The sequence below is a fragment of the Strigops habroptila genome, chromosome 8 (genome assembly GCF_004027225.2).
Source record: "Strigops habroptila isolate Jane chromosome 8, bStrHab1.2.pri, whole genome shotgun sequence".
Taxonomy (NCBI): Eukaryota; Metazoa; Chordata; class Aves; order Psittaciformes; family Psittacidae; genus Strigops; species Strigops habroptila.
In genome coordinates this window covers 30,532,336-30,559,501 of record NC_044284.2, presented here as the reverse complement: position 1 = coordinate 30,559,501, position 27,166 = coordinate 30,532,336, and the positions used below count along the sequence as shown (strand labels likewise).

General features: G+C 40.0%; 1 protein-coding gene across 1 annotated transcript in view; it reads right to left on the bottom strand.

Moving 5' to 3' along the window:
* Positions 1-27,166, bottom strand: part of FNDC3B (fibronectin type III domain containing 3B) — a 206,782-nt gene that overhangs the window by 144,742 nt on the left and 34,874 nt on the right. The window contains exons 2-3 of the mRNA XM_030494887.1: positions 21,452-21,590; positions 12,933-13,008 (exon numbers count right to left, since the gene is read on the bottom strand). Coding sequence (XP_030350747.1) covers positions 12,933-13,008; positions 21,452-21,562 — 187 coding nt within the window. The 5' untranslated portion in view covers positions 21,563-21,590. The remainder of the gene's footprint in view (positions 1-12,932; positions 13,009-21,451; positions 21,591-27,166) is intronic.

Sequence of the window (27,166 nt, the reverse complement as noted above, 5' to 3'; positions counted from 1 at the left end):
AATGTTTGAGCTAATACAAGTCTCAACAGGTGCTGGGAACTGGACTGGAAAGACCTTATTAGTTTCTCACTCCCACCCTACTTCCCATCAAACTTTAAGGCTCTGGCTCACACAATTAAGAATGACCAGCATTGTGTTTCAGTCCCCTCTCCAGGCATAGCTCCAACATTTGAAACAATTCAGCTAGAAATCTTAAAAAATGTTATGATGAGATAATATCGTCTGCTGAGACAAAAATAGTGTTTTATAATGTTACGCCGAGGTCGCCTGTAGCGACCTAGCCAAGACGGCATTTGAAGAGACTGACCCTTAGCAGCAGCAGCCATGATAGTCAAAATCATGAGAGTTTCTAAGAATTTTAGGCTAGATTTTTCTAACACAGCATAGCCTTGCTTAAGATGTACATCACTTAAAAGGTGAAGTTTGGATGAATAGGATACAGCTAACAGTCACAGACCACACAGTTACTTAAGAAACTTTTCTTGAAAGCTGTATGGACAAAAAGCCAAATATGTTGAGCTAAAATAAAATGAATACTCTTGCTTGGCCAGTACTAGCAATAGTGAAGCTTTCCCATAATGTAACAAGAATATACTTTGCTGACGAAGTCTTACACCAGGATTTCTGGTTACACAGCTTTCTTCTTCCATACCTGCAGAGTCATGAGCCCTTCACTTCCCAGGAGAAGAAAAAAAATAAACCTTGCTGATGAATAACTTGCAATGCTTTTGCACGCACACCAAGTTAACATGTTTCTGTGCTACTAAATGTTTTCTAAAACCTCTTATAGAGGATATTGTCCGAGAATTAACAGCAACCAAGAAGAAAAAGCACCGCTTCTGACAAACCATCTACACTCAAATGTTCCCTCATTCCACTCCCAACAGGAACAAGAGGGATAAGCTCACAAAAAAAACCCCAAACAAAACCCCAAACCTAATCAGAAGCCCACGGCACCAAAAATGTTGTTAATAGTAGTAGAAGTTGTAAGCAATAATCAAACACACTTTATAAACAAAGCACTTGCAGAACCCTGCAGCTTTATGTTATAACACACAGGAGGTACAATAATGAAAAAATAACTTGCACACAACATGATAGAATTTCGTCTTGTGCTGAACATTGAAAAAAAATGAACCCAGAACAAAACAAACAAAACCCCCACTCATGTCCTGGAGTAGTTTGATTTTTAAGTAGTATTTGAAGGTCTCTGACCCATCCCATAAAGAAAGGAAAAGTTAAAATTAAGTTTTGTGGTGTTTAAAAGAATAAATCACAGTGTACGCTTGTTTATTTCTATCAATCACATTGACCTTAAATATTTTAGAATACATATTCAGATTCTAGACTTTTACTTTTTAGATAGTTATTACTGATAGCACTTGATGGCACTCTACAGCCTTTGAGGTTGTCCAAAGCTATGCAGTTTCAGACTGGATAATGTAGTTGAGTGGGCATTTTCATTTCCTTTTTGTTTTGAAGCCAGTGATGCTTTCACTAACTTGGCAATTTGTTTCTGTTAATAATATCTATTCTTCAAGCCTGTATTAATGAAAATATTTGTGATACAGAAAATTATCTATTGATGCCACAGGCACAGAACCCACCATACTGCAGTCCCTAGACAAAAAGGCTAGTGCAGAAGGAACAAACAAGACCCTTAAGGATGTGATCACACATACTAGATCTAAATGTAGAAGAGGTTAGTCTTTCAGAAAGTGAAAGCTACTCAACCCAAGAAATCTGACAATAGCAGAATCAACAACTGATTCAGATACAGCTTCCAACAACCACTTCAGATTTCCTCTTTTTATGGTGGGAATAAATACAATTTAAAATAGAGTAAAACCAACAGTCAATTTATGTTCTTTACCATCAAGATATTTCAAGTAAATTCATAATTATTTCTTACTCAAGTTGAGATTTGTTATAAAATTAGAAATAAGAAGCATAACAATAATAAAAGCCCTGTAATGACTTTAAGTGACAGTGTGCTTCATCTGCATCCCCAATCCACATCTCCTACCTTAATTTCACAATTAATTGAGAGACAATCTGCCTTGCTGCCACAGATGTGAACACAATTCATCTTCAGCCTCCCTCAGGGAGGGAATTTCATCTGAAGTTCTCTAAGTGAAGTTCCAGGTACACGTATTTGGAAATTGCTACCAAGCTTCTTTCCATCTCCCTCTTCATCCCCCAAATGGGCAACTCAAAAAATGTCTACACTTAAGAGTCTGCTGCTTAACGTCTCTTTTCCTGGGTTAACAGTCTGACTACATAGAAGGAAATGCCCGCTTTAGCCTTTTTATGAATATAAAAGTATTTGCTGTGCCAATATCAGGCAGTCACAGGGGAGCATATGTAGTTAATAGAAGTTATAAAACTGGCAAAACCTGCTTAGTGGAGAATATAATATTTCTTTCCTGCAAGGAAATAGTTCCTGATATGCTAAAATACAGAAAATACATCATTAGAGGCAGAAGGAGCACTGTTTTGTACAGCACAATGGTTTCCCAGCCTCAGACACTCGTGTTTGAAGAACTTATCTGCTAAATACACACCTCTAGCCCTTTCACGACAACAGAATCTGGGAAAGTCCATGATAGAGCAGCAATAACGTCTTCTCCACGGGAAAGTCTGAACTGAAGAATAGGTTAAATGCAACATATTTATAATGCTCCAGCTTGAGGTCCTTCCTCAAAGTGATCTGAAGGTGTTAAGTCTATTCACATGCATAACCTTTGTAGAGGGAGCCAGTGGCACAACTGACCTGGAGGATTAATTGTTTATCTCATTTGGATAATACAGTCTCTTTAAATCAAGGTTAATGCCAATTGTCACACCAGTTATTCTTGGTCTTGGCAAGAGGAACAGGTAAGACTTCAATTACCAGAATTCACTTTGCACCCTCTTAAGAGGAATGTCCTACTGTATGTCACACCAAATGCCTAAAGGGTTGTCAGAACTGGTATCTGAGACAAATCTCACGCTATAATAAAGCCAGGAGACCTGTACATTTGTCATCCTCCTTAGTGCCCTACTCCTTATTTCCTTGGGGTTTTTAACTCCCCAGGAGACTGAAAAACTGGATAAGGTTTTCCAATAAAATTATACAACAATCTATTCCTGTTTGTAACAGCTTGTACTAGCTTTATTTTGTAAATGCTAACCTTTATCTAACATTATACTGCACCATGAAGAGTTTTCACTGCATACACAAAATAAACAAGAACCAAAACCAAAAAGGATAAAGAATAAAAAGTACAGGAAAACAAACATTTGCCTGTGAGAAGGGATAATGGAATTTAATAAGGCTGATGGAACAATTTCTTGACTCTTCTGGTCAACAAATATAATTGCTTCAGATTAAGAAAGCTGAATATAATTGCTTTACTAACTTAGAACTACAGCTGCAGTAATACACTTTAAAAAGACTAACAGCACTGACTAATGCGTTTGCAATGTCTGTAGTCCGAGCTGACTGGGTAAAGAATGTCGATCTTGGATTTTAAAATCCTGACGCCATTGACTGGAATGTACTGGGTCCACACTTGGAGGATTTATTTGCATTTGAGCAGGACCGACACTGGCAACTCAAGCATTCCTGCAGATACTGACGGACTCGCATAGGTTCTCTGTGTTTTGGGGAAAGATACTGATAGCATGCTGGTATGAGACACTGCCTTTCCAAGTGCCCTTCAAATTGATTTGAATGTACCACACTTACTGATCATTTCAGACATAGATATATATATCTAAATACACACAGACAAGTAAAATAAGGACAGACAGAAACCCCAAATACAAATCCTGCATATTTACAAAACTAAAAAAAGTTTGAAATTATAGCCCAGACCATATGTTCTAACATTTGTCTTTAAAGTCTGCTGTCCTCATTCTAGAGATAAACGCATTTCCCAGCAGCAGACTCTTAGGCATTAAAAAAAATACATACAAAAAATTTCATTTTACCATAGGACAAACTTCATGAACTACTACTTCTCTGCTCATTTACGTGTTGTTCTGCTGTGAAGCAGAACACTTTGTTTTCATATACTTGCAAAATGGAATAGTTGCTGTCTTAATCCATTTCTCATCCTGCTGATGATTCAGCCCCTGCCCCTCTCCTCTGCTGGGAGGCCACGTCAGCAGGACGCAGTGTGGGCTGCCAGGTCACATCCCAGGCTGGCTGGAGCAGAGGCATGCAGCTCCACAGGCAGCACAGCCCTGCTTTCGCAGGGAAGAGGCTGCAGGGTCAGGAAAGACTGTGGCCATCCCTCCGAGCATATATGGACACAGACCATTAAAAAGGTTCTTCCAAAATGCTTAGAGTTTCCATGTTTCAAAGTGCTTAAAAAAATATTTTCAGTTTCCATGGTATTTCTCTCCCCTTCTCTCCTCACAGTGTGTACTGTAAAACATTCAAACTTGAGGATTTAGAAAGATTAATCCAAATGACAATTTAATTACGTATCAAGTTTCTTCTTTTTACTTTCATCTTGTATCAGGGGAGTTATATTAAATAATAGCTGCCAATTCACTATATTTTGTTCAAAAGGGATTTTTAAAGGACTAGATATTCTATACATCAAATCCACCAGTGCAGGTGCATCTTATTCAAGATTTAATCTGCACGCATGCAAAACAAATTTCCACGATTATTCTTAGCAGTATCATATTTAAAATGGAGAAGCTAAGATGATTCACACAGTAAACAAAGCATCCTATTGTTTACTTCTGGCTTCTTACATGGTTTCCTATACTTTATTGTAGTGTGCTAAAAACAAAACCTATGAGGTAAAAGAAGAATGGTGCTACGATCTTACTGACAAAACAAGGGAAAATCTATTCTGAGTTCAGATCCCTTTGCTCTCTCTTCTCTTAAAAGATTTCAAAACAAGTTTCACAAAAGTATGAAAACGTAAAAGTTATTTATTGCACGTGGAAGGAATAAGTGATGCACAATCAGGACCTTAGTTTTACTAAGGTGACCAAACACTAAAAGGTCAAAATGACCCATAACTGAAATACAGGTAGAGTCACCAAAAATAACACAGGATAAAAAGCTCCACTGCAAACGCTGTTATTTTCTGGTTAATAACAGGGCAACAATGAGAAACTAAAATAACAGTATCCGTTCTGATTAGATGGTTAGGTTTTAACAACTAGTGCTTTATAGGTATGCCTTTGAAAAATTATGGAGTATGCTATGGATAATATTCCAAGAGGAAGGGCACAACTGAACACAGGTCTGGGGACATGCCAGTGCTGCATAGCTGAACCTGCCAACACACTGAAGCAACTAAAGCTAGAAGATGGCAACTGTGCCTCTAAAGGATGATACTGACTGTTGATTGAAGAAGCAAATAATTTTGGCCAACACAGCAAAGGTTGATTTAACAGGAATGACAAGCAGTGACGTGGGATTCTTCCAGATTAGAGCACTCCACCACAGTTTTTTCCTGGAGGATAATTGTGTAGATAATTCCTCATTTGTCCAGTACTGGAAGAATGTTAATAAATCAAAACCTTATTTAAATGTGTTAATATACCAAGGAGAGCAATGGGTATTGGAGGTCTGGCTTTTCCACCAAATATTAAATCTAAACACCCAGTACCACAAGTCAAGTAAGATGATGTAAATGATCAGTAAAAATTATGTTTTAAAACATACTAGGGAGAAAAGGGCCCTTACTGTAAAAAAATGCAGCCAAAATTTAATATACAGAGGGCAAAGGCTATTTAATACCAAAAGAGAAGATGTATTTTAAAACACCACCACACAGACTGTTTTGCTCCAAACTCAGATGACCAAAACAACCTGAACTGAAACTACATGTCCTATAGAAAGTTTTCCATAACATGTAACCAGTCTGCACACCAGCACATGGGCAGAAAGAGCCAAAACACTTCAGAGAAACAAGAAGATAAAAACCATCAGAGCTCAGCCTGTATTTCACTCTCTGTTCCCTGACATAGCCAAAGCATGTCCATCCTGCCCCGCTCTGGTGCACCCTGGCAGATGTGATCCAGGAGGGTGCCTGACCTCATGCAGACACCCAACCAGCATCAGACAGAAGACAAGCACGCTGAAGAGGATACCTTTCTTCCCACTTAGCAGAATTCTGTGTTCTGATCAAGGAAATGCTTTGCAGTGTATTTTGAAAACAGTCATAAATTAATTTCTGTAAACTTAACCAAGGACCAAATTCCGAGAATTCAGCAGATATTATGGAGAGAAAGTGGATACTGTACCAGCCCCTGGCTCTCACCAGTGCACAGGCAGTAGCTGCCCTAAGTGCCCAATGTACCTTCCCCCTCAGATTTCACCGGCTGCCCTTTCATTAAAGGATATTTCCAACCTTCTGTAAACCCCTCCAAAGCGATATGACTTTGGGTGCTGCTGTTATTTCATCTCAAGCTGAAACTAAGCCAGGTACACTGATGAGCAACCTATCATCTGCCTCTGCACCTGCAGAGCCATGGAGGGAGGTGCTCTCTGCAGCTGATGGAACAGATAAGCTTGCAGCATTATAAAACCAGCCAGCTACCTGAACCTGTATTTTTTTGTTCCATGTTCTTAGGCTTCTTCCATCCCCAATCTCAGATCCAACATTCCCCAGTTCCTTTGTGCATGCCCTTCACTAGTCTCATCTTGATGCCTCCACCCCCCCCACAGTAATACCCCACAGTTATCACTCAGTTCTTACACGATGTCCCACCTATTTTCAACTCTTTCCTTCCCTCCAAGAAACTGACTCACTTCCTCATTTCCAATCTCATACTAAAGGGAAAAATAATAAAGACTTTTTTTTGGTTTGCTTAGACTAGACTGAACAGCCTTATTTCCCTGACATACACACTCTTCCTACATAAATCTACATCTATTTAGCCTTTAATATTATCCATTCCTTTGCATTACCACACCAAACCACACCCACACACTAATTTAAGGGAATAATAATTCCAGGAAATCTTTCATTTGAGAAACCACTGCTAGATTTTTAACATACTTCTGGCCTTTCTCTTGAGTTACTCGCTTTCAGAGCCTCAGAAACAGCAGCACTGAAATTTAATTCTTACATTCTTTGTTTTACAAGAGAAGCACATGCAAGGGCCCTGAAGTGCTTAAGTTCAGCACCAATGGCAAAGCACTTGAAAACATCACTTGAAACAAATACCAGTATTAGTGAACCATGTATGCATATTATCCTGTTTTCATTTCAGAATGTAACCACCCAAAGGCAATTTAGGTCCTTGTCTATACTGTATGGATATTCATGCTCAAATGTAGCTACAAACTCTCCATGCCATTGCACATCTGTATCCTGTCCTTGACAAGATCTCAAAGCAAAAGTCCATTTAATGCAGAGCCTTGTTCACCTGTGCCATGCTAGAATTAAAGCATAATTTCTTTTCATTAGCATATTCATTTTCTTTGCATGCAAATTTTGTTCTTCACTATTCCAAACCTAGTGCTGTGACACTGAACAAAGACTAGAGGAAGTTTCAAGAGAGTGTCTTCAACAGCATGGGCTAGACAATACACCAGGAATTTCAATTTTTATCACACCAGATGCTTTTCTGCTACCTGTTCTTTTCTCTATCTTTGTTACAGTCTTTTTGCATACTACATGTACATACAGGAAATTACAGAATAGAAAACTCAGTCTGGTTGGCTTGTGGCAGCAAACGCAACCCAGCCCAGATACCTTTTAGATAGATGGCAACAAAAAGTACATTTAACAACAACTAAGCAGTTCTGTGTGATCAACGGACAAAAGTTTTATTTAATCTACATACTCTGTGCATATGTATCTTCAATATGTGGGTGACAAGCAAGTACAAGTGGCACCATTATAATCATTTTGTTGGTATTATTCATACCACAGTGTGCATGACAGCTTGGCATTACTGCTTTCCAGGATGAAAAAGTACTGATCAGATTCTTGGGCACAGCTTCATTGCCCCAAACTGCACATAAAATGCTGTATTTTTAAGCAATTTAGTCTATGACATGATTCTCATGCAGCAACTGAAGTTCCTACAAAAGATCTTAAGATATTGGCTAAAAACACCAGTCTTCAGTCAGTGACTAGGGAAAAGGGAATTTCCTGAGCACATCAGATTCACCTGGAATCTATTTATTCTGAAATTCAGAAAACAGAATAATCTTTTTTCCAAATATAGGGGGGCTGTTTTGGTTCCATTTGCAGTTGATCAGATCCATGTCCTCCCTCTCTTCCATATTTCATTTAGTGTGGTTACCCCAAAGCACTACCTGGAAGCAATCTTTCATATAAAGGAAATACAAGGTCTATGGTTATAGCTGAGCAAAGAAACGGGTGAGGATATGCCTTGCCCTTTCCTTGCAGAGCTAGCAACAGTCAAGTCCGGAGTGTGTGAAAAAGTAAGTGGAAAAACACAAAATGGAAATGAAGTATTTGAAGTATTGACGTATTTATGAAGTATTTATTATCTGTCAAAACTATGTAAGAAGAGCTTTTTATATAGTTTAAATTATTTTAAAATACTGATGATACAGCACATATGCACATTTCATCTCTCAAAAATACTGAATTAAGATTCTAAATCCCTTTAACCACCCATGGAGGTATAGTTTTGCAGTTAGAGCCCAAACCTCAGCCAGAGTAGCTGGTAGCACAGGACAAGCGGGGCTTTCCTCCTCTGCTCCCCAGGGATATCGCCATTTTTGGAGGAAGTATACTAATACTGTGTCATTAATACGCACATAGCTTAAAAGGAACAAAGCCTGGCCATCTTATTGCACACAAATAAAAGATGTGCTTTATATTTCTACTTTATAACAGATGTCAGGTGGCCAGCCCAAGTATTCAGCAAGCGCTCCAGTGTTTGACAGCCTAGGTGGGCAGAAGAGTGTGCCTTCTGCCCATATCGGCAGCATTGGGTCCCAGTCTTCTACTTGATTCAGCTTCTAGCAGCTATCAAAAAAAAAGATTCCTCTCAATCCCGTTCCCCCTCCTTCTCCTCCTCCTCCTTTCTTTATTCCTTTATTTGGTGGTTATTATAAAGGCTACAAAAGTCACATAGAATCACAGAATTCTTTGGGTTGGAAGAGACCATAAAGATCATCTAATTCCAACCCCCCTCTCATGGGGAGGAACACCTTTTGCCAGACCAGTTTGCTCAAAGCGCCGTCCAACTTGGCCGTATACTACAGCATCTATTAAGTGGAATGGAGAAGGCAAACCCTTAAAAAGTCAGCCGATAACATAAGTCCTGGTGAGAGCACTGCGAATCACAGAGATGCTTCCCTGAGTAACTCAACGTGTGGACTGTGCCATGCAGACCTGTACTCAATGACCAATTTCGGCAAACACCAGATTTATCAATCTCTCTAAATCTGTACTCTCAAGGAAACCACAGACCCTCCTTTATGCCCACTGACCAGCTAGTCCTCTCCCAGCCACCACCATTTCCATGAGCTGAGTAATCCAGCTCCCCACCACAGTCTATGTGGCTTGTAAATCAACGTCTTCGACAAGTCACTTCCAGCTACATGCAAATAGAAAACAAAAACAGAGAGCACTTGCTGTAACACATTGCACATTCAATTAAAAGTATACATTTATTCCACTTTTACAGTATTTTAGGGGGTAGTTTCTCAGCTGGGAGAGGAGTATTTTTATTTTTAAAGTTTTCACCGATTATCTTACTGGTAAAACCATGAGGAACTAGAAAAAGTTCTTGTATTTAGGATTTCTCCACTATTCCAAAACATCAAAGACCTTTAAATGTGCATCTGCTCTTTCTGCTTTGAAACACTGATTACTCAATTAGTGGCTAATTACACTTCAGGGTGATTAAAACAGAGGGCATTCCACAGAGATTTTCCCCAACAAGTGTCTTTCTTCCAACCTTGAGAAGACAAATGAAGATTCACCAAGTCTTTTTTCTTTCTGCTATCTTTGCATCAGTCTTCTAACACACATAATCACCACCCAGCCCCAGACATGTCATGGAGCCAAGCGGGGTCATGGGTTCAAAGGGGTGGTTCACAGTACATGGAATCATAGAATAGTTAGGGTTGGAAAGGACCTTAAGATCATCTAGTTCCAAAACAGGCCCCAGGAGCAGAAACTATAGATTTCAAACTTCTCAAAAAGACACATATATAAAAACAGCTTTCACAAAGATTAAAAATAAAAATAAAAAAATCTTAAAAAGAAAAAAAAAAGAAAAAAAAAATCACTCTACATAACTGAAGTTACCTGCCCCTGCAGAACAGATACACGCCAAAGGAAAGAGCAGCTTTTGTACATCCTGAAGAATTTAGGATTTTTTTAGCATTTAGTGTGACCAAGTCATGACATCTCAAGTTTTTAATAACAGTATTCACTCTTCCTGAACTCAGGAGAATCCCAGAATTTATTATAAAGTAGTCCTTCACATTGTGAGTGCGAATTAATCCTATTTACAAGCACATCTTATGTCATAACACTGAACACATGGCAGTAAGGAAAAAGTGAGTATCGTCTGTTCAACCAGCTAAAAGGCATACACGCTGCCTTAGCATAGTGCTAAAATTATTCCACAGCTTGCTAATCATAGTGCAATGTGGGAGCAAAGGAAAAGCATCATTATTGTCCGAATGCTACCCCACATATAGGGAATACATTAACCTTTAAACCTACTGAATACTCTAACACAGGAAAGAAAAAAAAGACATTATAAGTTTTGTGGAGCAAGGAGGTGTGTAATTTCCAAAAACAGTGCACACAAAATAAGCTTGTCTTCAACAACCTCAAAGCACAGGAAAAACTGAACTGTCACAAGTCTTAACCTCGGTGTATTTGCTGGGTGTTTAGAGTTTCTTCCGCAATAGATCACTACTAACATTACAGTCAGGTGCTCTTCTGTGTTGAAGCATGTACTTATTTCAGCAACACAAATATTTCATAACAAAGTAGGAGCTGAAGCTTTAGCATGAAAAGAATACCAGAATTTTCAGGCCAAACTTGCAGAGTGTGTAGAGACAGACATGTGTGCTTGGGCGGCCAAATACTGCAGCTCTACCAAAAAAGGAGACAATTTTATGCTACAAATTCTAAATTAATTTTATGAAAGACTGCTGATGAGTATCAAACAAACAAGCCTCCCTAGCACAAACATATTAAATTACTGGGAATACAGAACCAGGAAGTTCTGTATTTATTTAAATACACTGTCTGAACAGCACTTTTAAGCATGAAAAAAAAAAGGTGTCATAATTATATTTGTAATGGAAATTTTTAATGTACTAGCCAATATAAAGAATTCATTTAAAATAAAAGGAGTAGCCAGCTTTATTCCACTGTTAATTGACATGTGGACTGATTTCTTACCACACAGTATGTTGGCTATAAATCTTAACAAGCAGTTTTGAATTGCTGCTATTATTGCTCATCAGGACTGAAGAATTCTGGATAGTGTTCAGGGAAGCTTCTATAACATCTATCTCAAACAATTATTCATTCATTATTCCCTGGGAATGAAATTTTAAGGAAGAATCACCAACTCCTCCTCTGTTTAAATGGGGGGCCACAGAAAAGATGCAAAGAGACACCAAGATTCGAAATTTTAGAGACATAAAGGACAAACTCTTTGCTATGGGAGCGGTGCAGCCCTGGAGCACTTTGCCCATGGGGTATACTCCATCCTCAGAGAGCTTCGCAACTCAGGATGTTGGGTAGAACCCCATCCACCTCTGACACTATCCCTGCTTTCAGCAGAAGGTTGGGTAAGGTGACTTCCAAGGTCCCTTCTAATCCAAGTTTTAATAAAACGCAGAGTTACCTTTGAGCACTACAATTTTAGTATTTGAAGCGGTCAAAGGAACAGTCTGCCTTGATAGATCTGAAATTCACAGTCAAAATACAGAGGCAGTTCACTAGCTATACAATTGTTATTAAACTGACTTCCCCACCTTCCCCCTGCCCCCCATTACTGTTATTTTTTTTAGCAAAGGCTTTCGAATGAATAGCCCACTGAGATTGCTGCTTAATGGTATAAGATCTGGAAAGGATGGGGGAGGCAACAACACTTACCTCCTTTCTCAAAAAATTAAGATAATGGCATAAGCTCAAAAAAATATCACTGAAAACAATATTAGCAGTACAGCTACGCAAAGTCTATTCCTTTTAAATTTTGATTTAACCTTCCTGTATTTACTGTAGGTAGTATTATACCTAGGGAAATACCTGCTTCACTTCAAAGCTGTATTTGCCACTAGTTAGAACCCTTTTCACAGTACGTAATATACAATCTGAAAGGTCTTTGTCGCTTCTCCCTTCAGACCTGTTAAAAGATTGTGTGGGCTCTCCCTCCTAAAAACCACAACCACTATTTATCATATTTGCACAATTTTACAGAGAGGTAAAACAGCAGTCAGATGACTTCTTACATGTTTTTACTCAAAACAACATAATTAACTGGCTCTGCTGCTAAAGAACCGATTTAATGTTCTCCTCAAAACCAGTCTGACTTCTCCAAGCAATCTGCAATGTCTGTACTTCTCTGCTCATTTTCTATCCCTCGAGAAGCCTGTATTAAAACAAAATAGTTTTTCCACTGATATCCACTTCATTTGTTACTAGTTTTCAATCTAACTCAGGATCTCTCATTTGTATTTACTCCTTGGCTATAAGGAAATAGATACATATAAAAAAATTAAAAATGCTGATAAATGACTGAACAGAGAGAGAAAACTCCTGGACTTGCAAAAAAATTTGTGACTCATTCTGAGATACTAAAGTCCTATAACATGCCCATCAGCCATGTCTGCAACTTCTCACTCTTAAGTGCTTCGCTGTATTTTCAGAACTGCATATCATGTTTTTGTAGAGATGAGAGAACAAGTATTCCGTAATGCAAGCAATGCTTGTCCACACATTCGCGTGCCCTCTTACCTTGGATGCACTGCAGGGTTCCATCCTCAGCCCTTATTGTAAAGGTTTCACCTGGATTAACTTGAACCAAAAAGACCTGGCAAAAGAAAAAAAGCACACATTTGTTTCACTGTGATCTTCAAAAATCAAATTTTCCCAACCCAACAATTGTGTTATCCATTCTTTAGAAGAGATATGGGGGCAGAGGTAAGGAACAGAATGGCATACCATATCTTTAGGTACCAGAAGGGTCCAAGAGCCAGTAGAGATTTAGAAGTCTACCTACTCATCTAAATTTTAAGAGCTGAAATAAAGATGTAACTCAGTTGTGTGCAAGTCAGAATTACGGTTCTGGGTTCCACCACCAAACTCTTGACAGCGTGTTTAACTTGGCGTAATGCTGATAGCTAAGGACATAAATCTTCAGAGCATTGGCACACGAAAGCAGAGAGCACATAAACTTCCGCACACAGCATCAAGCCATACCGGGATTTCAAGTTCACAGGAACAAAAGGTTTTTTGCAGTGTAAGGGGAGTTGATACATTCCATTCTTAAAAATTTATCCTTCAATCCTACACATAACAGACCTCAGTTGAACAAAATCCACAGACACATGCACAGTTCGATAGCTGCACACAGAAGCAGTGATAAACTATTCCTTCAGTAACAATTTTTTTATTTTTAAATCATCAAAATATCAACTCAGTCTCTCTTTGCTGAATTCTGCAGATGACAGGAATGTTACAAAGACCAGGAAGCACCAAAACACATCCCAGTTCAGCGCACATTGCACTCATCTTAATTATTTTTCAGGTGTCTAAAATGATGGTTTTAAAACTTACAGTTTAGATTTCCTTCTTTAATGGAGTGTTTCACTGGGAACTCGTGATCATTTGTGCTTGCGACACTTCTACACAAATACTTTAAACACACTTCTGTTAACTTTGCTTTGTCAGAAGTTGGATCAAAATCTGGGTTAATTTTGGTACGAATTTAAAATTTAGATTTATACCTTTTTGTGAAAACTCTCTAAATTTAGGTCTGGTCTTTATATTCTGGGACACCTGCATGCAGAATTTAATCATTCAATCTGGAATGACAGAATTTGAATTAATGTTGTGTTTCTGAATTCCTTAAGCTAAACGCATAAGATAATTATTACCAAGATGACCTTTGAATTACAGTAATCTTACAGAAACCCGTTATTCCAGCAACATTTTTAAAGCACATGCTGGAAATCAGAAAAATGACATATGAAAGCCATTATTTTGTCTGCTTCTCGGGGATCACTGAATAGGATGGATCTGATCCAGCATAGAGAGCACAATAAATGGTTCTGAAAAGATAAGAGGCAAAAGCCATCCCACCCCTAACCTCTGAACAATCAACATTTAAGTCACACCATTTAAATGTGCTTTTGCTATGAATGGGCATGGATTATCCCCAACAGGATACAGGCATCAGATCATAAGAAGAGCAGAGCAAAGCGATGTCATTCAGCTTACAAAAATCCCAACCAGAATTCAGAAACCTGAACACAAGGAGGCAAAAAATAATAAAAACATTCCATTATCTCATTTGCATTACATGTCTAAATCAACATCTATAAAGCTGGTTATTTATTAACATGCTTGACTAATGTAAACCAGATGCACTAGCACAACGTTACACCTTTGGGAGAACTTGGTCCACCTCCTCAGAATATATAGAATCATAGAATAGAATGCTTTGGGTTGGAAGGGACCTTAAAGATCATCTAGTTCCAACCCCGCTGCCATGGGCAGGGACACCTTCCACTAGACCAGGTTGCTCAAAGCCCCCTCCAACCTGGCCTTGAACACTGCCAGGGATGGGGCAGCCACAGCTTCTCTGAGAAACCTGTTCCAGTGCTTCACCACCCTCATAGTGAAGAACTTCTTCCCAATATCTAATCTGAATCTACTTCTTTTCATTTTAAAACCATTTCCCCTTGACCTACCCCTACGTGCCCTTGTGAACAGTCATTCTCCAGATTTCTTGCAGGCTCCTTTAGGCACTGGAAAGCTGCTCTATGGTCTCCCCAGAGCCTTCACTTCTCCAAGCTGAACAAGCCCAAATTGCACATGAACAGCTCAATCTTCTCCCTAAAGCAGGGAGTTGAGTTTAATGGCAGATACAAGACTGACTGTGCCAGAGGGATTCCTATATGAGGCATATGTCTACCCCAGAGTTATCAAAAGGATGTGATTTACAAATGCCTTTTCAATAAGTCATCGCAGAAGGCCCCTCACCAGTGCACATATCTGCATTAGCATCCCTGTAGTTGTGCTTTGAAAACAAATCCTTAGGTTTCTGCATTAAAAAAAGATAATATTCCTAGTAACAGCTGTTGCTTATGGTGGTCAAAATGAAGCAGCATTACCCTTGCCTAATCACACAGGTTTTTAACACAAGCAAATTGTTCCATCAACAAATTTGTTTCTTGAAGGGCAGCTGCTGTCAGGCTTCATTCCCCCATCATGAGTCCCCACAGAGAACCTGAGACTTCTATATAGAAGCTTTTAATAAAATATTATATACATGGAAATAATTCCTTATTGACAGTTCCCAGAGTACAACAGCTTAAAGATTTCATATTTAAAAAAAAAAAAAAAAAAAAGAGAGAAAGAAAAAAACCCAACAACTCAGTTACTGCTACAAAACATGGATTAAGCTGATTAGAAAGCAAAAAAGCAAAGTTGTCTATTGCATGCTGCAGGATAACAACAGCCAAATCTACTTGGCCCATCTGGAGTGGGGACTGTATTACTTTTCCTAAGTTTTATGTACAGCCCAATAAAGACAAGAGACCACAAAACATTTTCACCCAGGATCTTGTTCTGAGCTTTTCAGCTACAGAAGAAGAAATACCAAACATTTCTGAAATTCATTCAGTTAAGCAAAATTTCAGAAGAATTAAGAGGCCAAGGAACAAGAACAGAACCTGAGGCCCTGAGCTGCCAAGCCTTTGCGTATAGCTGAAAAGGCCATCTCCAGCTATGCAGGGTTTCTCAGAACAGTGAAGAAATCAACCTCTGGCTACAGTGGTACAGGAAAGTAGTTCTGAGAAGTTCTGAAGATACTAAAAGACATTCTTCTACAGTGATGCTCAAAATTTACTTTTGGAGCAGAAGAAAACAGGCTGTTGCTGGGGAAAGGCAGCTATATCAAGAGCAAACAGGAATAGCTGACGTGTGAATGATGTGGGTCAACACTGAAGGAAGGACTGAACATGGAGGAAGGGCTGGACGCAACAGGAGGACAGTCAACACACGAGCACACATATCCAAGGTAGCCTCAGACACAGCAGCAGCAATCATGGTGCTCCTCAGGCAAGACTGTCCACTTGTTCCCTACTGCAAGCATTCCCCTTCCAGCAGGCTGCAGCCTAGCCCCAGCCTCCCTTCCCTGCCCACAGCTGGGGTACTAGGGTTTGCCTCGTAATCCACCCCACCACCTAAATGCCTCTGCACTCACCCCATGCCACGTATAACCCCGAGAGCTTGCGATTGCAAAGCACCAACTAACAAGCTGCAGAGTTGAGATCAAACCATTAAAGCCAGCACACGTCAAGTATTAGATACTGGGCATCTTCCAGCCACCACTCCCAGTTTATCCTAATTGCCTGGGACAAATAATACTGAAGCACACTGTGACTTCTTTTGTTTATATGCACTAAGTATGTCAAACTAAATCAAAGATGATTTTTAATTTCCCTGCGTCTCTTCCAATATTCATCATCCCAAAGACGTGAATTTATGAGATGGAAGTAAGAGGAGAGATAACTTCAAAAGTCACTTTGAGCCCAGACTGCTGGCTGGCAGCATCACGAGGGTGCAGACTGATGTCTGACGATCTTCAGCCCTGTTTCAGTCCCCTGGCCTTCTCACATCCAAAAAGCTAGAGCTTGTGACAGCTGTGAGTTGGGAGTCAGCAGCACAATCCCAAAGAGGTTTTTTCTTTTCTCCTAAGTACTCAGATCTTTACTTTAGCAGTTTAATCCACTAAGTGCGGAAGCCCAGCCTTACCTGCAGCATCCTCAAGACAAAGCTTGCTATCTCCATAACACACTTATTTCTGCATTTACTTTACATTTAAGAATTTTATTTTATTTTATTTAAAGTCATGTTTGTTAAGACTGATTAATGTTACTAAGTCGCATAGTTACTATAAATATTTATAATCACACACACCCAATTTGGCAACAATTGCTCTATGTCCAGGCTAAGTTTTCATGATGAGTCAAACCCACACCACTCCTGTCCCCCCATTTTCCTACCATCTGACTCTTGTGCCTGCTGAGAGCAGGGGAAGAGACTAACGAACCTGCCAGCAAAGTCCAGCACAGGCTTAAAGCTCAGGTTCAGGAATATAAAACTACGTACTACGTGGGTAACCAGTCTCATACTAAGCCAAAAAATGTCACCTGATAAGGACCAAGAGCACATGTTATTGTCTATTTTGTACAGTATTGGTTTATTTTATAAGCATACAGAAGAAAATTCACATTCAAAACAGGCCATCATCTCCTAGCTGCTTTGCTGCAGATCACTAGTGAGAGCAAGTGTAGCAGAGAGTGGGAAGACATTCACTTGCATCCATGTGATGCAATACAATCCAATGCTTGCTTTAAAATACTTCCACTTTTTGAGAACCTTTTCCTTGCTAAGGTCAGCTGCTTGCACTGCTTTGGCTTATTAAAACCTTGCCTTAAGTATCTTCCAATGTGACAAATGCTTCATAAAGCTGGAGGAGCACAGCATCATAGGCATGACCTGCAGTCCAGTCAGAGGTTCCTCACAAATGCTATGAATTACTAAAATCTATTATATTTACAATTTCTACAGTGCATAACCTTTGGAATATATTACATCTTTTTTTGGGGGGTGGGGAGGTGGGACCACACACATGCACAAAAAATAAAAAACCCAAACACGCACACACCCACACAAAAATAAATCACTTGGGTCCAATGTCTATTCTACTTTAAAAGACTGTGCCCCAGATCCCAATGAATTTTTAGCTCCATCCTGCAGGAAAGACCAGAGTTCACACCATTCTATAAGCAATATCCTTCCTAGAAAAGCATTCCTCAGCTGCACAGGAGCAGATAGGATGAATACTTTCAACCTCCCTTCACTAAGAAAAATTAGGGAACATGCTACATCTTAAATAATAAAACAGTGACTTTTAAAAATTAATACTTTGATAATAGTGTTCTGGGCTAAACTATCATTTTTTTTCCACAGGACTGAAAATAGAGGCATGAAGTAATTCAGTTTACGATGAGTGCTACTGATAGCAAAGCCCGCAGGTAGCAGATCCTGAACCTCCTAATTTATCACGAGCTAAACATACTCCAAACAAGCAGTTACATCATCCCTTATTTGATGGCCATTTTTTTGGACTGATGCTTCTCAACTCACGTATCTCAGATGTGTACACGTTGTAAACCATTTGCTTCCTCAAACAAGCTTCCTGTGTGCAAGTATTGCTCCCTCCTCCCCCCCAAGGACATTTCTGCAAGTACCTATAAAAAAAATTTTCAAGAAAGTATGAAGAAGTAACTCTAAATTTTGGCACAAAGTTCATTGACTCAGCTCAGCTGCTGTTCAGGTACAGCTAAACGCTTTCAAGCTCTTTGCAAGGTGCATAGACTTGTGCTACAGGAAGATACCAAATCTTGTTCCTCATTCAGACATACTCTTGTCTCCCTTATTCGAAGTGTGTGGCCCTAAACAACAAGAACAAGCACACACGGCACTACATACAGTGCCTGGGCTTGAGTCAAATAGTAAAAAAAAAACAACAGGCTTTGGTAAACACACCCTTACAAAGAGCAGGCAAGCAGACAACTTGCTACACCATTGCAGGTACAGTGAGTGAACCAAGCCAAAATAAAACCTTCCAAACTAAGTCACCTGCCATCCTGTACAGATGTGCTATGGCACAGCAAGCTGCCCCTCCACTTTATACTCCAAGCTTTTTAGCGCTCGCAGTGGAGTACCTACAGGAAACCATTGAAATTCTTGGACCAAAAGGTTAATTATCACTCCCCGAATCCCCACAGGAGTTACAAGTGGATTAGAAGCAGAAAGAGAGTAAGCAGCAGCTCTGGAAGGGACATGAAAGCATTAAATACAGTCAGCAGCAAAGGAAATTAAGCGTGGGAAACTTTATTTAAAAAAAAAAAAAAAAAAAAAAAAAGCCAGTGCTAGAAATGCCATTTTGGGTAGTCCAGAGAAGAGGGATTACTGTCAAGCAGGCAGAGACATTCCTAGCTCTGCCCTATACACTTACCCCCAGAAAGATAAAACAATTGACTTTTTTAATGCAATTGTCTTAAAAGACAGGACTGTTAATAGCAGAATTGCTTTTTGCATCACTATCCACCTGGCTGCTGGTAAAGCTAAGGTGTTACACCACCTCCAGTCTCGCTCTTTTCTACATATGCAAGAAGTGGTCTTTCGAGAAAAGCCTTTTCTCTGAAGCTCTGCATTTCCAGGTGCAGCTTATAGCACAACTCTACCATACCAGCATGGCTGAGGCTTCACATATCCCGTAACACGTAAGGGTAAGCAACAGCAAGCGCACTCAGAGCATCTCATTGGAACACTCGCAGTCTGGAAAACGCCATGCATCTTGTCTCCCACCAGCTCTGCTGTGATGCTTTCTGACTTCTAATATAGACAGGGACTGTAATTACACCCTTGAAAAATGCATGTCCTTATAAAACTAGCACCTATCCATGGGGTAATATAAACCATCTTTCTTAAGGAAGTCATTCTTACGTAAATCTAATCTGAAGGGTGTTCTTGCCTTACAAGCAACTAAAATTTCATTCAATTTAGAACTGTACTTTTAAAAAGCAAAGACATCAATTAAACCTTCAGGAACAGGATGAAAGTGATAACACATAAAGGCAGCTATGCTTTGCAACATGACGGCACATCCAGAGTAGAGGCCAAAAAAAGTCTCACAGAAAACTGGTATTCCAACTACAAGTACTTAAAGAGATAAGGTGATGAGGTCTACAAGCATCACCCAACAAACACTTATGCAGAAAAGGAATCTGGTCCAGAACTTTCTGCTGAGTCATATTGTCATAGCACAGAAAAAGCTATAAGTATTTCACTTCCAGTATGCCAGTCACTATTTTTACTCCAAAACATGAGATGAGAAGCTAGCTTAAAGGCAACAGAGGCATCTGACAAGCAAGGCTGCTGAATCATCACTGATGGGGAAACTCGAAGACTGGACTTAGAGCCCCATCTCAAAGAAGGGCTCAGAAGACTTCATTTATTCTTTCTGTAATACAGGAGGACCCACAGGACAGTCTAACCTGATAAATGGTTTCCAGAGAGAAGGAAAAGGGCATATTTAAACAACAATTCTCCAATTCAGTATCAGCAAGATTGTTCCTTCAGTTAAGCATATTAATACTGGACTAAGTAGAGCCATTAAAAGCTTTCTTCTCTATTTTTTCAAGTTGAAGCACACTGTGCAGAAATCACTTTAAAAAAAATCACAGCAATGAAAATCTGTATTATAATGAGAACCCAGATAGGTAAACAAAAGCTGACAAGAAAAGCGGAATTTATTCTTCCTCTTGAGGTTGGTCTAGCTCAAAACACAGCTTGGAAGGAGGAACAAATGATCAAGGGTATGAGAAGCAAGAGAATGACATCTTATATTGGTTCATGAAGGACAGGGTAGATATACCTTGGTTGAAATGCTAGAATCAGGAGGGAACCAAACTGAGTGACGCCAAAAACCTGCTAGGGCAGATGTTCTACAAAGAGAAATATTAACTCAAGATAACAGGTTTGGGGACCTACCAGCTATCAGCTTGAACCACCAGGCTGTATCCTGACATGAAGACTTCATGATGGTCTTATAATCATTTTACCTACTTCTGATCAAGTTCATTAGAAAATATCTCGCAGAAAAAAAAATGAATGCAACTATAAACTCTCCATTCCCTTCTTCTTCTTGTAATGAAGCATAGGATAAAACATAGGCCTGCTGGGATCAGTACATTTAGGTAAGCAAAGAATCGCAGACATCACAGGACTCGTGTTCAATTCTCCATTTCTGTGCATACTCTCTCCCCCTTTTCTTTTCTTTTTTTTTTTTTTTTTCCCTCCAAACAGTCTTAGCATTTTGTTTTAAGTTCTTAAAATCTCATCACCGATAATAGCAAGATGTCTGGACATCAGCTAGTACAAATAAATAATGAGACTAACTTTCCACAAAGCCCTCAAATATGCAGCATTTACAGCCATTATTTCAATCCCATTATTTTAACTTCAATGAAAGCACATGCAAATAATCCCATTAAACTTAATGGTACACTTAAAGCATTGCTTTAATGTCTTTCCAATGTAAGGGCAGATTTCTACCTTCCAGGAAATACTCTGCCCTCCCTAGTGCTAGGGAAAATCCTCCTCCCCATCCAGAATCCTTTGGTGACCCAGGAATAGTTTATTTAAACCAGCCATTTCCTGCAGAACTCACTGACCTGCTGTGATCCATCGCCATTGACGATGTGAGGCATCATGGCTACCTCCCCGTTCAGCAACGGTGGCAGCTCCAGCGGAATTTGGTCGGTCATCATCATTGTGACATACATTCATGGAGAATTTTCCTCAACGGGTTTCCTGCAAGAGAAGCATCAGTTAAAGTCCCTGGAAAACCCACTTGTACTTTAGAAGGTCACTGGCATCTGTATGGATTTTGCCATTAAGATAGTAACCTAAGCAGGACACTTGCTTTTGGAACAGGATGCATATAGGAACTTGAGGCACTGAAGGGAGGTTTTAACTGTTAGATCAAGAGCATGTCAAGTTTCCAAGCAAGACTTCCAAAAACCAACTAGCCAGATTCCCACTCTTTCCCACAATTATAATCCCAGTCCTTATCGCACCACTGAAATAGGCAAGTTCCTAGACACTTTCAGGGTGATTTGCTCTGTTCCTAAAAATTGGCATCCTGCTTGCTACCACAGCCCTTGGAACTACACTATCCATGTAGTTTAGATGTTGCTACAGCCCTGTAAACAGTATGAACTGCCACCTCTAACACAAAGAGCAGGCACCTGACTTCCACTTAATTGGGATCCAAAGGATCAAGGTTTCTGCTGAAGCAGAGAACAGGGAGGGACAACAAATCCACACACTCTGAATACCTTGTGTTACACAAAGGACAACAGAAGACGATCTCACTTAAAGATTTGTGAAGAATCACACATCACTTTAAGCACACCCTTCCCCTTCACAGCTAATTGATGTGATATGTAAGCATCACTAAAATCACGGGGAGATTGCTTTGTAAAAATAAGTCTTAATTCAGCATTAAGGTTACTGTTTTATGGGGCAATAATCCAGTTCTTTAGCAAATCAGATGGATGACCTAATCACATAAACTTATCTAGGCTGCTGCACAAGAACTCCTAAGCAAAGCCACCTCACAGGTCCAGTGCTGACCAGGCAGCCTCCTCAGTACGTCTCATACCAGAGAATCCCAAAGTCGTCCTGAATGATTTCATATACATCACAAATCTGAGTTAGAAAAAAATGTATGCTGTGACTTAGGTGGCTGTTAACAGCCAGATAAACAGCTGGCACAAGACCATCAGGGTATTGAGAGAAGAATTTTTGGCAAAGAGCAACAGGAAAATCCCTGCTCATGAGGAGAGCGTTGTGGGATCTAGTATTTACATGGAGCACTTGACTACAGAGCAGTAAACCAGGAGTTTAATTCATCTGTTCCAGAGGAGACAAAGGGCTGAGCCTCACCAGGGTTGGAGCATTCGGTCCAGAGATGCTGCAAGCTTAACAACGCCATACCTGCTCTGCCCCCAGGCGCTGCTAGTGCTAAACACTACTGTAGACAATAGGATCAAGCTCTCTGATCTGGCACAGGTCTATTGGTGACCAAAGCCTCCCTGCTTTAGTCATTCAAAGCTCTGACCCAGCCATTCTGTGGGCCAAGTCTGTCCAACTTTACATATATATAAAAATATTTAATTTTAGTTTAACGACAAAACCAACAGTTTAGTTGAAATACACTCTTCATTATCACCAGTCTCTGCCAGAGCTCGTCGCAATCCCATCACCTGCAGAGCAACCTGATGATCAGAAACATCAGCCTCACCAGGAGGTGGTTCTCCAGTTCCCGAAGAGGACCACTTGTGATTTGGAAGTGATGGTGGTGCCCACACAGACTGAGTCACATCTATCCTTTCCTTTTTATCACACAAGCCTCCTTCCTATCTAAGTAGTACCAGAGGACTAAAAGTGTACTTGTTTTTCAGAAGACAGGGCAAACTTAGCCTTGTTACCTCCAGCCGTACCTCTCAAGACCAGCATTTTCATTTAACTCAGTACCAAATTTAGCAGGACTTTCACAGCAATTTCCTATGTTCTTATCCGTGCGAAAACACCACTTTTCTAATCATCACTTCACTGGGATATAAACAGAGACAATCTATTTTCATCCACCTTTAAATGAAATCACTCCTTTTATTTGAGACTCAATTACAAGGCAGCACTCAGGAAGTTCTTGAGACACAGCTGTTAAGAGAATGGCACGTCCACAACCAGGATTCAAGTCCCATCTCCCGCCTGCATCAACTGCTTCATCCCAGAGTCTGGCTGTGTTTTAGTCCTACTGTCATCACTATGCTGAATAATCTGCCCTGCAGTCTATACATCCATGGAGTAAGGAATAAGGACACTTGCTAAACACTACTGTAGACAATAGGATCAAGCTCTCTGATCTGGCACAGGTCTATTGGTGACCAAAGCCTCCCTGCTTTAGTCATTCGAAGCTCTGACCCAACCATTCTGTGGGCTAAGAAGTCTGTCCAACAGCCCAGAAGCTTTGCTCAACACATTTCCCCCTGAAGTTTTGCAATATTTGGAGCTTCTTCTAAATCTTTTGCTTCTCATTACTTCACAGCCTCAGGCTTTAATTTTGAGAAAGCTCTAAGTCCACAACCAATATTCATAGGTGTTGGGTTTTGGTGGTGGAGGGGCAGGAGCAGGGCAATATAACTGAGATTTTTATTTGTTTGTTTAAAATTACTGAGAAGAAGAGAACATGTGAGGTTTTGAACCATTTCTTAAACACTTGGGATTAAGAAAAGGACTGAAAAAGCATAATAAAAGTAAATATGAGTTAGCAACTTTCAATGGAAACAGACTGATTTACTCAATACTCAGTTGTACCTCAAACTACATTGGTCCTACATGTAGTTTTGTATCTATAGAGTGCGTGTGTTTATGCATATGTAGGGGAAAAAAAAAAACCAAACTATTTTAAAAGAATGCAATATTCATAGGAACTATTTTAAACCCATGTAAAACAATACCCCCCCTCCAAATGATGCGTTCATCTACTCCAAATCTGAAAGCCCCAGTTTTAATGGAGCTTAAGCGTCACACCAATGCTATTTTCTTAAGGAAAAAAAAAGCCAGACTGTAGCTTCAAGCTACATATTTTCCTAGTAATATTTCCATTCCAGCACAACCACCAATATGTTGACATTTATTTGCTACATGTCATTATTTAAAGTTTTACAGCTGCATTCCTTTTGCTTTATTAATGGTTTGTCACTACAGCCATGCCTATACTTGCCTCACTTGGTGGGGGGAAGGAAAAAGAAATAAAAAGGGCTTCCTTTTTTTTTCAGGTCTGGTACGACCCTGCCAGAGATAATGGCAGCAACAGTACTGCCTACAAAGCACAGCTGGCCACAGGCATTCATACTATTTTTTTTAAGCAGTATTTGACACAGAAGTACTCCACTAGAGCTAGATGAGATGTGGTTAAAACATCTACTGTGAGACTGGCAGGCTTCGCACCAAAGCCAAATCCTTTGGAACAGGCTGCACACACTTTTTTAGCTCATCCGTCCTACTTAAGAGATTTATTCACCTTGCATTCGCACCCCTCCTAAAACCTAGTGTTCCTGCTACCTCAGGGGATGCTCATATAAGCAAACTTGATTGATACAAAGGTGAGGTCTGAACACAAGCACCTTCTTTTTCTTGTAGATTCAGGAACATCAGTGGAAGAAAACACCAGACAAGGACTCAAAGAGCCAGGTCACATTTCAGGATATGAGAACTCTTCCTTAGCTAAAATATGAACTGCCAAATACTAACCCACAACTTATTTTTCAGGTACTAACTCAAATTTGGGGTTTTGTCTAGAAAGCTGACTATATTTAAATTTAAAAAAGATATTTCCTGTGCGTCTACATTCCCTAGGTTTGGCTGGAACGGACCACAGCAACGCCAACATGGAGCAAGAGGCTGCATCTCCCTGTCTAGCTACCTCCAGGAATATGGGAAATCACAGCTTCCCATCTTGCTATAGAGCACGAAGAAATAACCATCCAAGTTTGATGTTTCTCTCCCCAAACCAAACTTCCAAGCCGTTTGAAGTTTGTAAGTTACTGTTAACAAACCTGATTTCCAAATCAGTACTGCAGTCTTCTACTGATCGCTGAGATGACTTGGTTTCCTTAAATTAATTCAGTATGTGAATTCGTAATACATAAATTAGTTGCACATGGCACTAGAGAGAGAATTAAAACACACAGAAGAACAAACTGTAACTATCTAAAAACCAATGTCCATGTATGGTCAATTAATATGACCCAAGAGGTTACGTCAGAGTTCTCCTGAAATTCCAAAAGCAGTGTGAACCACATCAAGATACCCAAGCCCTACTTTTCCTAGAAGGTCTTACCCATGCTATTAATGGGACTATAAGCCAAGAACATTTTTCTTTTGGGGATTTTTTTCCACTGTCTGTCTTTGACAAAGCCGAAGATACTCTTCCAGCTATGGCAGACAAATTCAGAGAACCTGGCAAAAGCAAGAGGAGTTCTGAATATTCAGTCCAGTGACCACTCTCTGCAAAGGCTCAATTTTTATTTCCCTGAAGCAGACCACTAAAAGCTACTGAACAAAGTGTTCTGCTTTTTTATCAGTCATCTGGAATTACAAAAGTTGTACTACAAAGATGATTTCTGATGACAGCTTTCTGGTACCTAGTAGAGCCACATACCCTGGTGTCCTCGGTTCAGCTATAGCAGTCACTTTTCTCCTTCTTAGTAGCTGGTGCAGGGCTGTGTTTTTTAAACTTTCAGCCTGGGAACCATGCTGATAACACTGATGTTTTAAGTTGTTGCTAAGTAATGTTTACTCCAATCAAGGACTTTCTCAGTCTCATGCTCTGCCAGGGAGGAGGGGAAGCCGGGAGGAAGCAGAGACAGGACACCTGACCCGAACTAGCCAAAGGGGTATTCCATACCACAGCACGTCATGCCCAGTATATAAACCGGGGGGAGTTACCCGGAAGGCCAGATCACTGCTCGGGTCGGGCTGGGTATCGGTCGGCAGGTGGTGAGCAATTGTATCCTCTCCCCTTGTTATTTCACTAATCGTTATTATCACTGGTGGTAGCAGTAGTGGTTTTGTATTATACTTTAGTTACTGGACTGTTCTTATCTCAACCCATCAGAGTTACATTCTTCCGATTCTCCTTTCCATCCCTCCAGGAGCGGGGGTAGGAAGAAAGGGGGGGGAGTGAGCGGGCGGCTGCGTGGTTCCGAGTTACCAGCTGGGCTCAAACCATGACACCTGGTTTATTTAAAATACAACAAAAATCCAGGACTAAACACACATTTGCACTTGTGCAGTGGTCACTTAAGGTTATTCTGGCTGACAATAAAAGAACATCCTGCATAGAGTCAAAACGTACACCACCTACAATCCTAGCATTACTATAGAAAAGATTTGAAACACACACAGTATAAAATTTTAAAACGAAGAATTATCTCCTTCCAGCTTAAAAAACATTTTTACAATTTCAAGATTATGAAGTTTATACACAGATGGTGCATATATACACACAGACATGCATAAGCCCAAACAGTGCATGCAGCAAGTAATAAACAAGCAAACAAAAACTCCTCAGATTTTCTACAAGATTTGTCCTCAGGCATGACGAGCCATTTGCCCATGGCCCAGCCACCTCCCAAGCCAGCTATGGCCTCAGCCGCTCCTGGCCACCAGCCGCATCATTGAACGAGACCATCCATTTCTCAAATTGCTTTCCATGAGATGAAGCTCAAATGCAATGGCAACCATCAAAGAAAGCCAGAGGCACACTAGTGCTCAACCTTCCCTTCCTAAATTTAGGACAAATGTCTGTCATGATC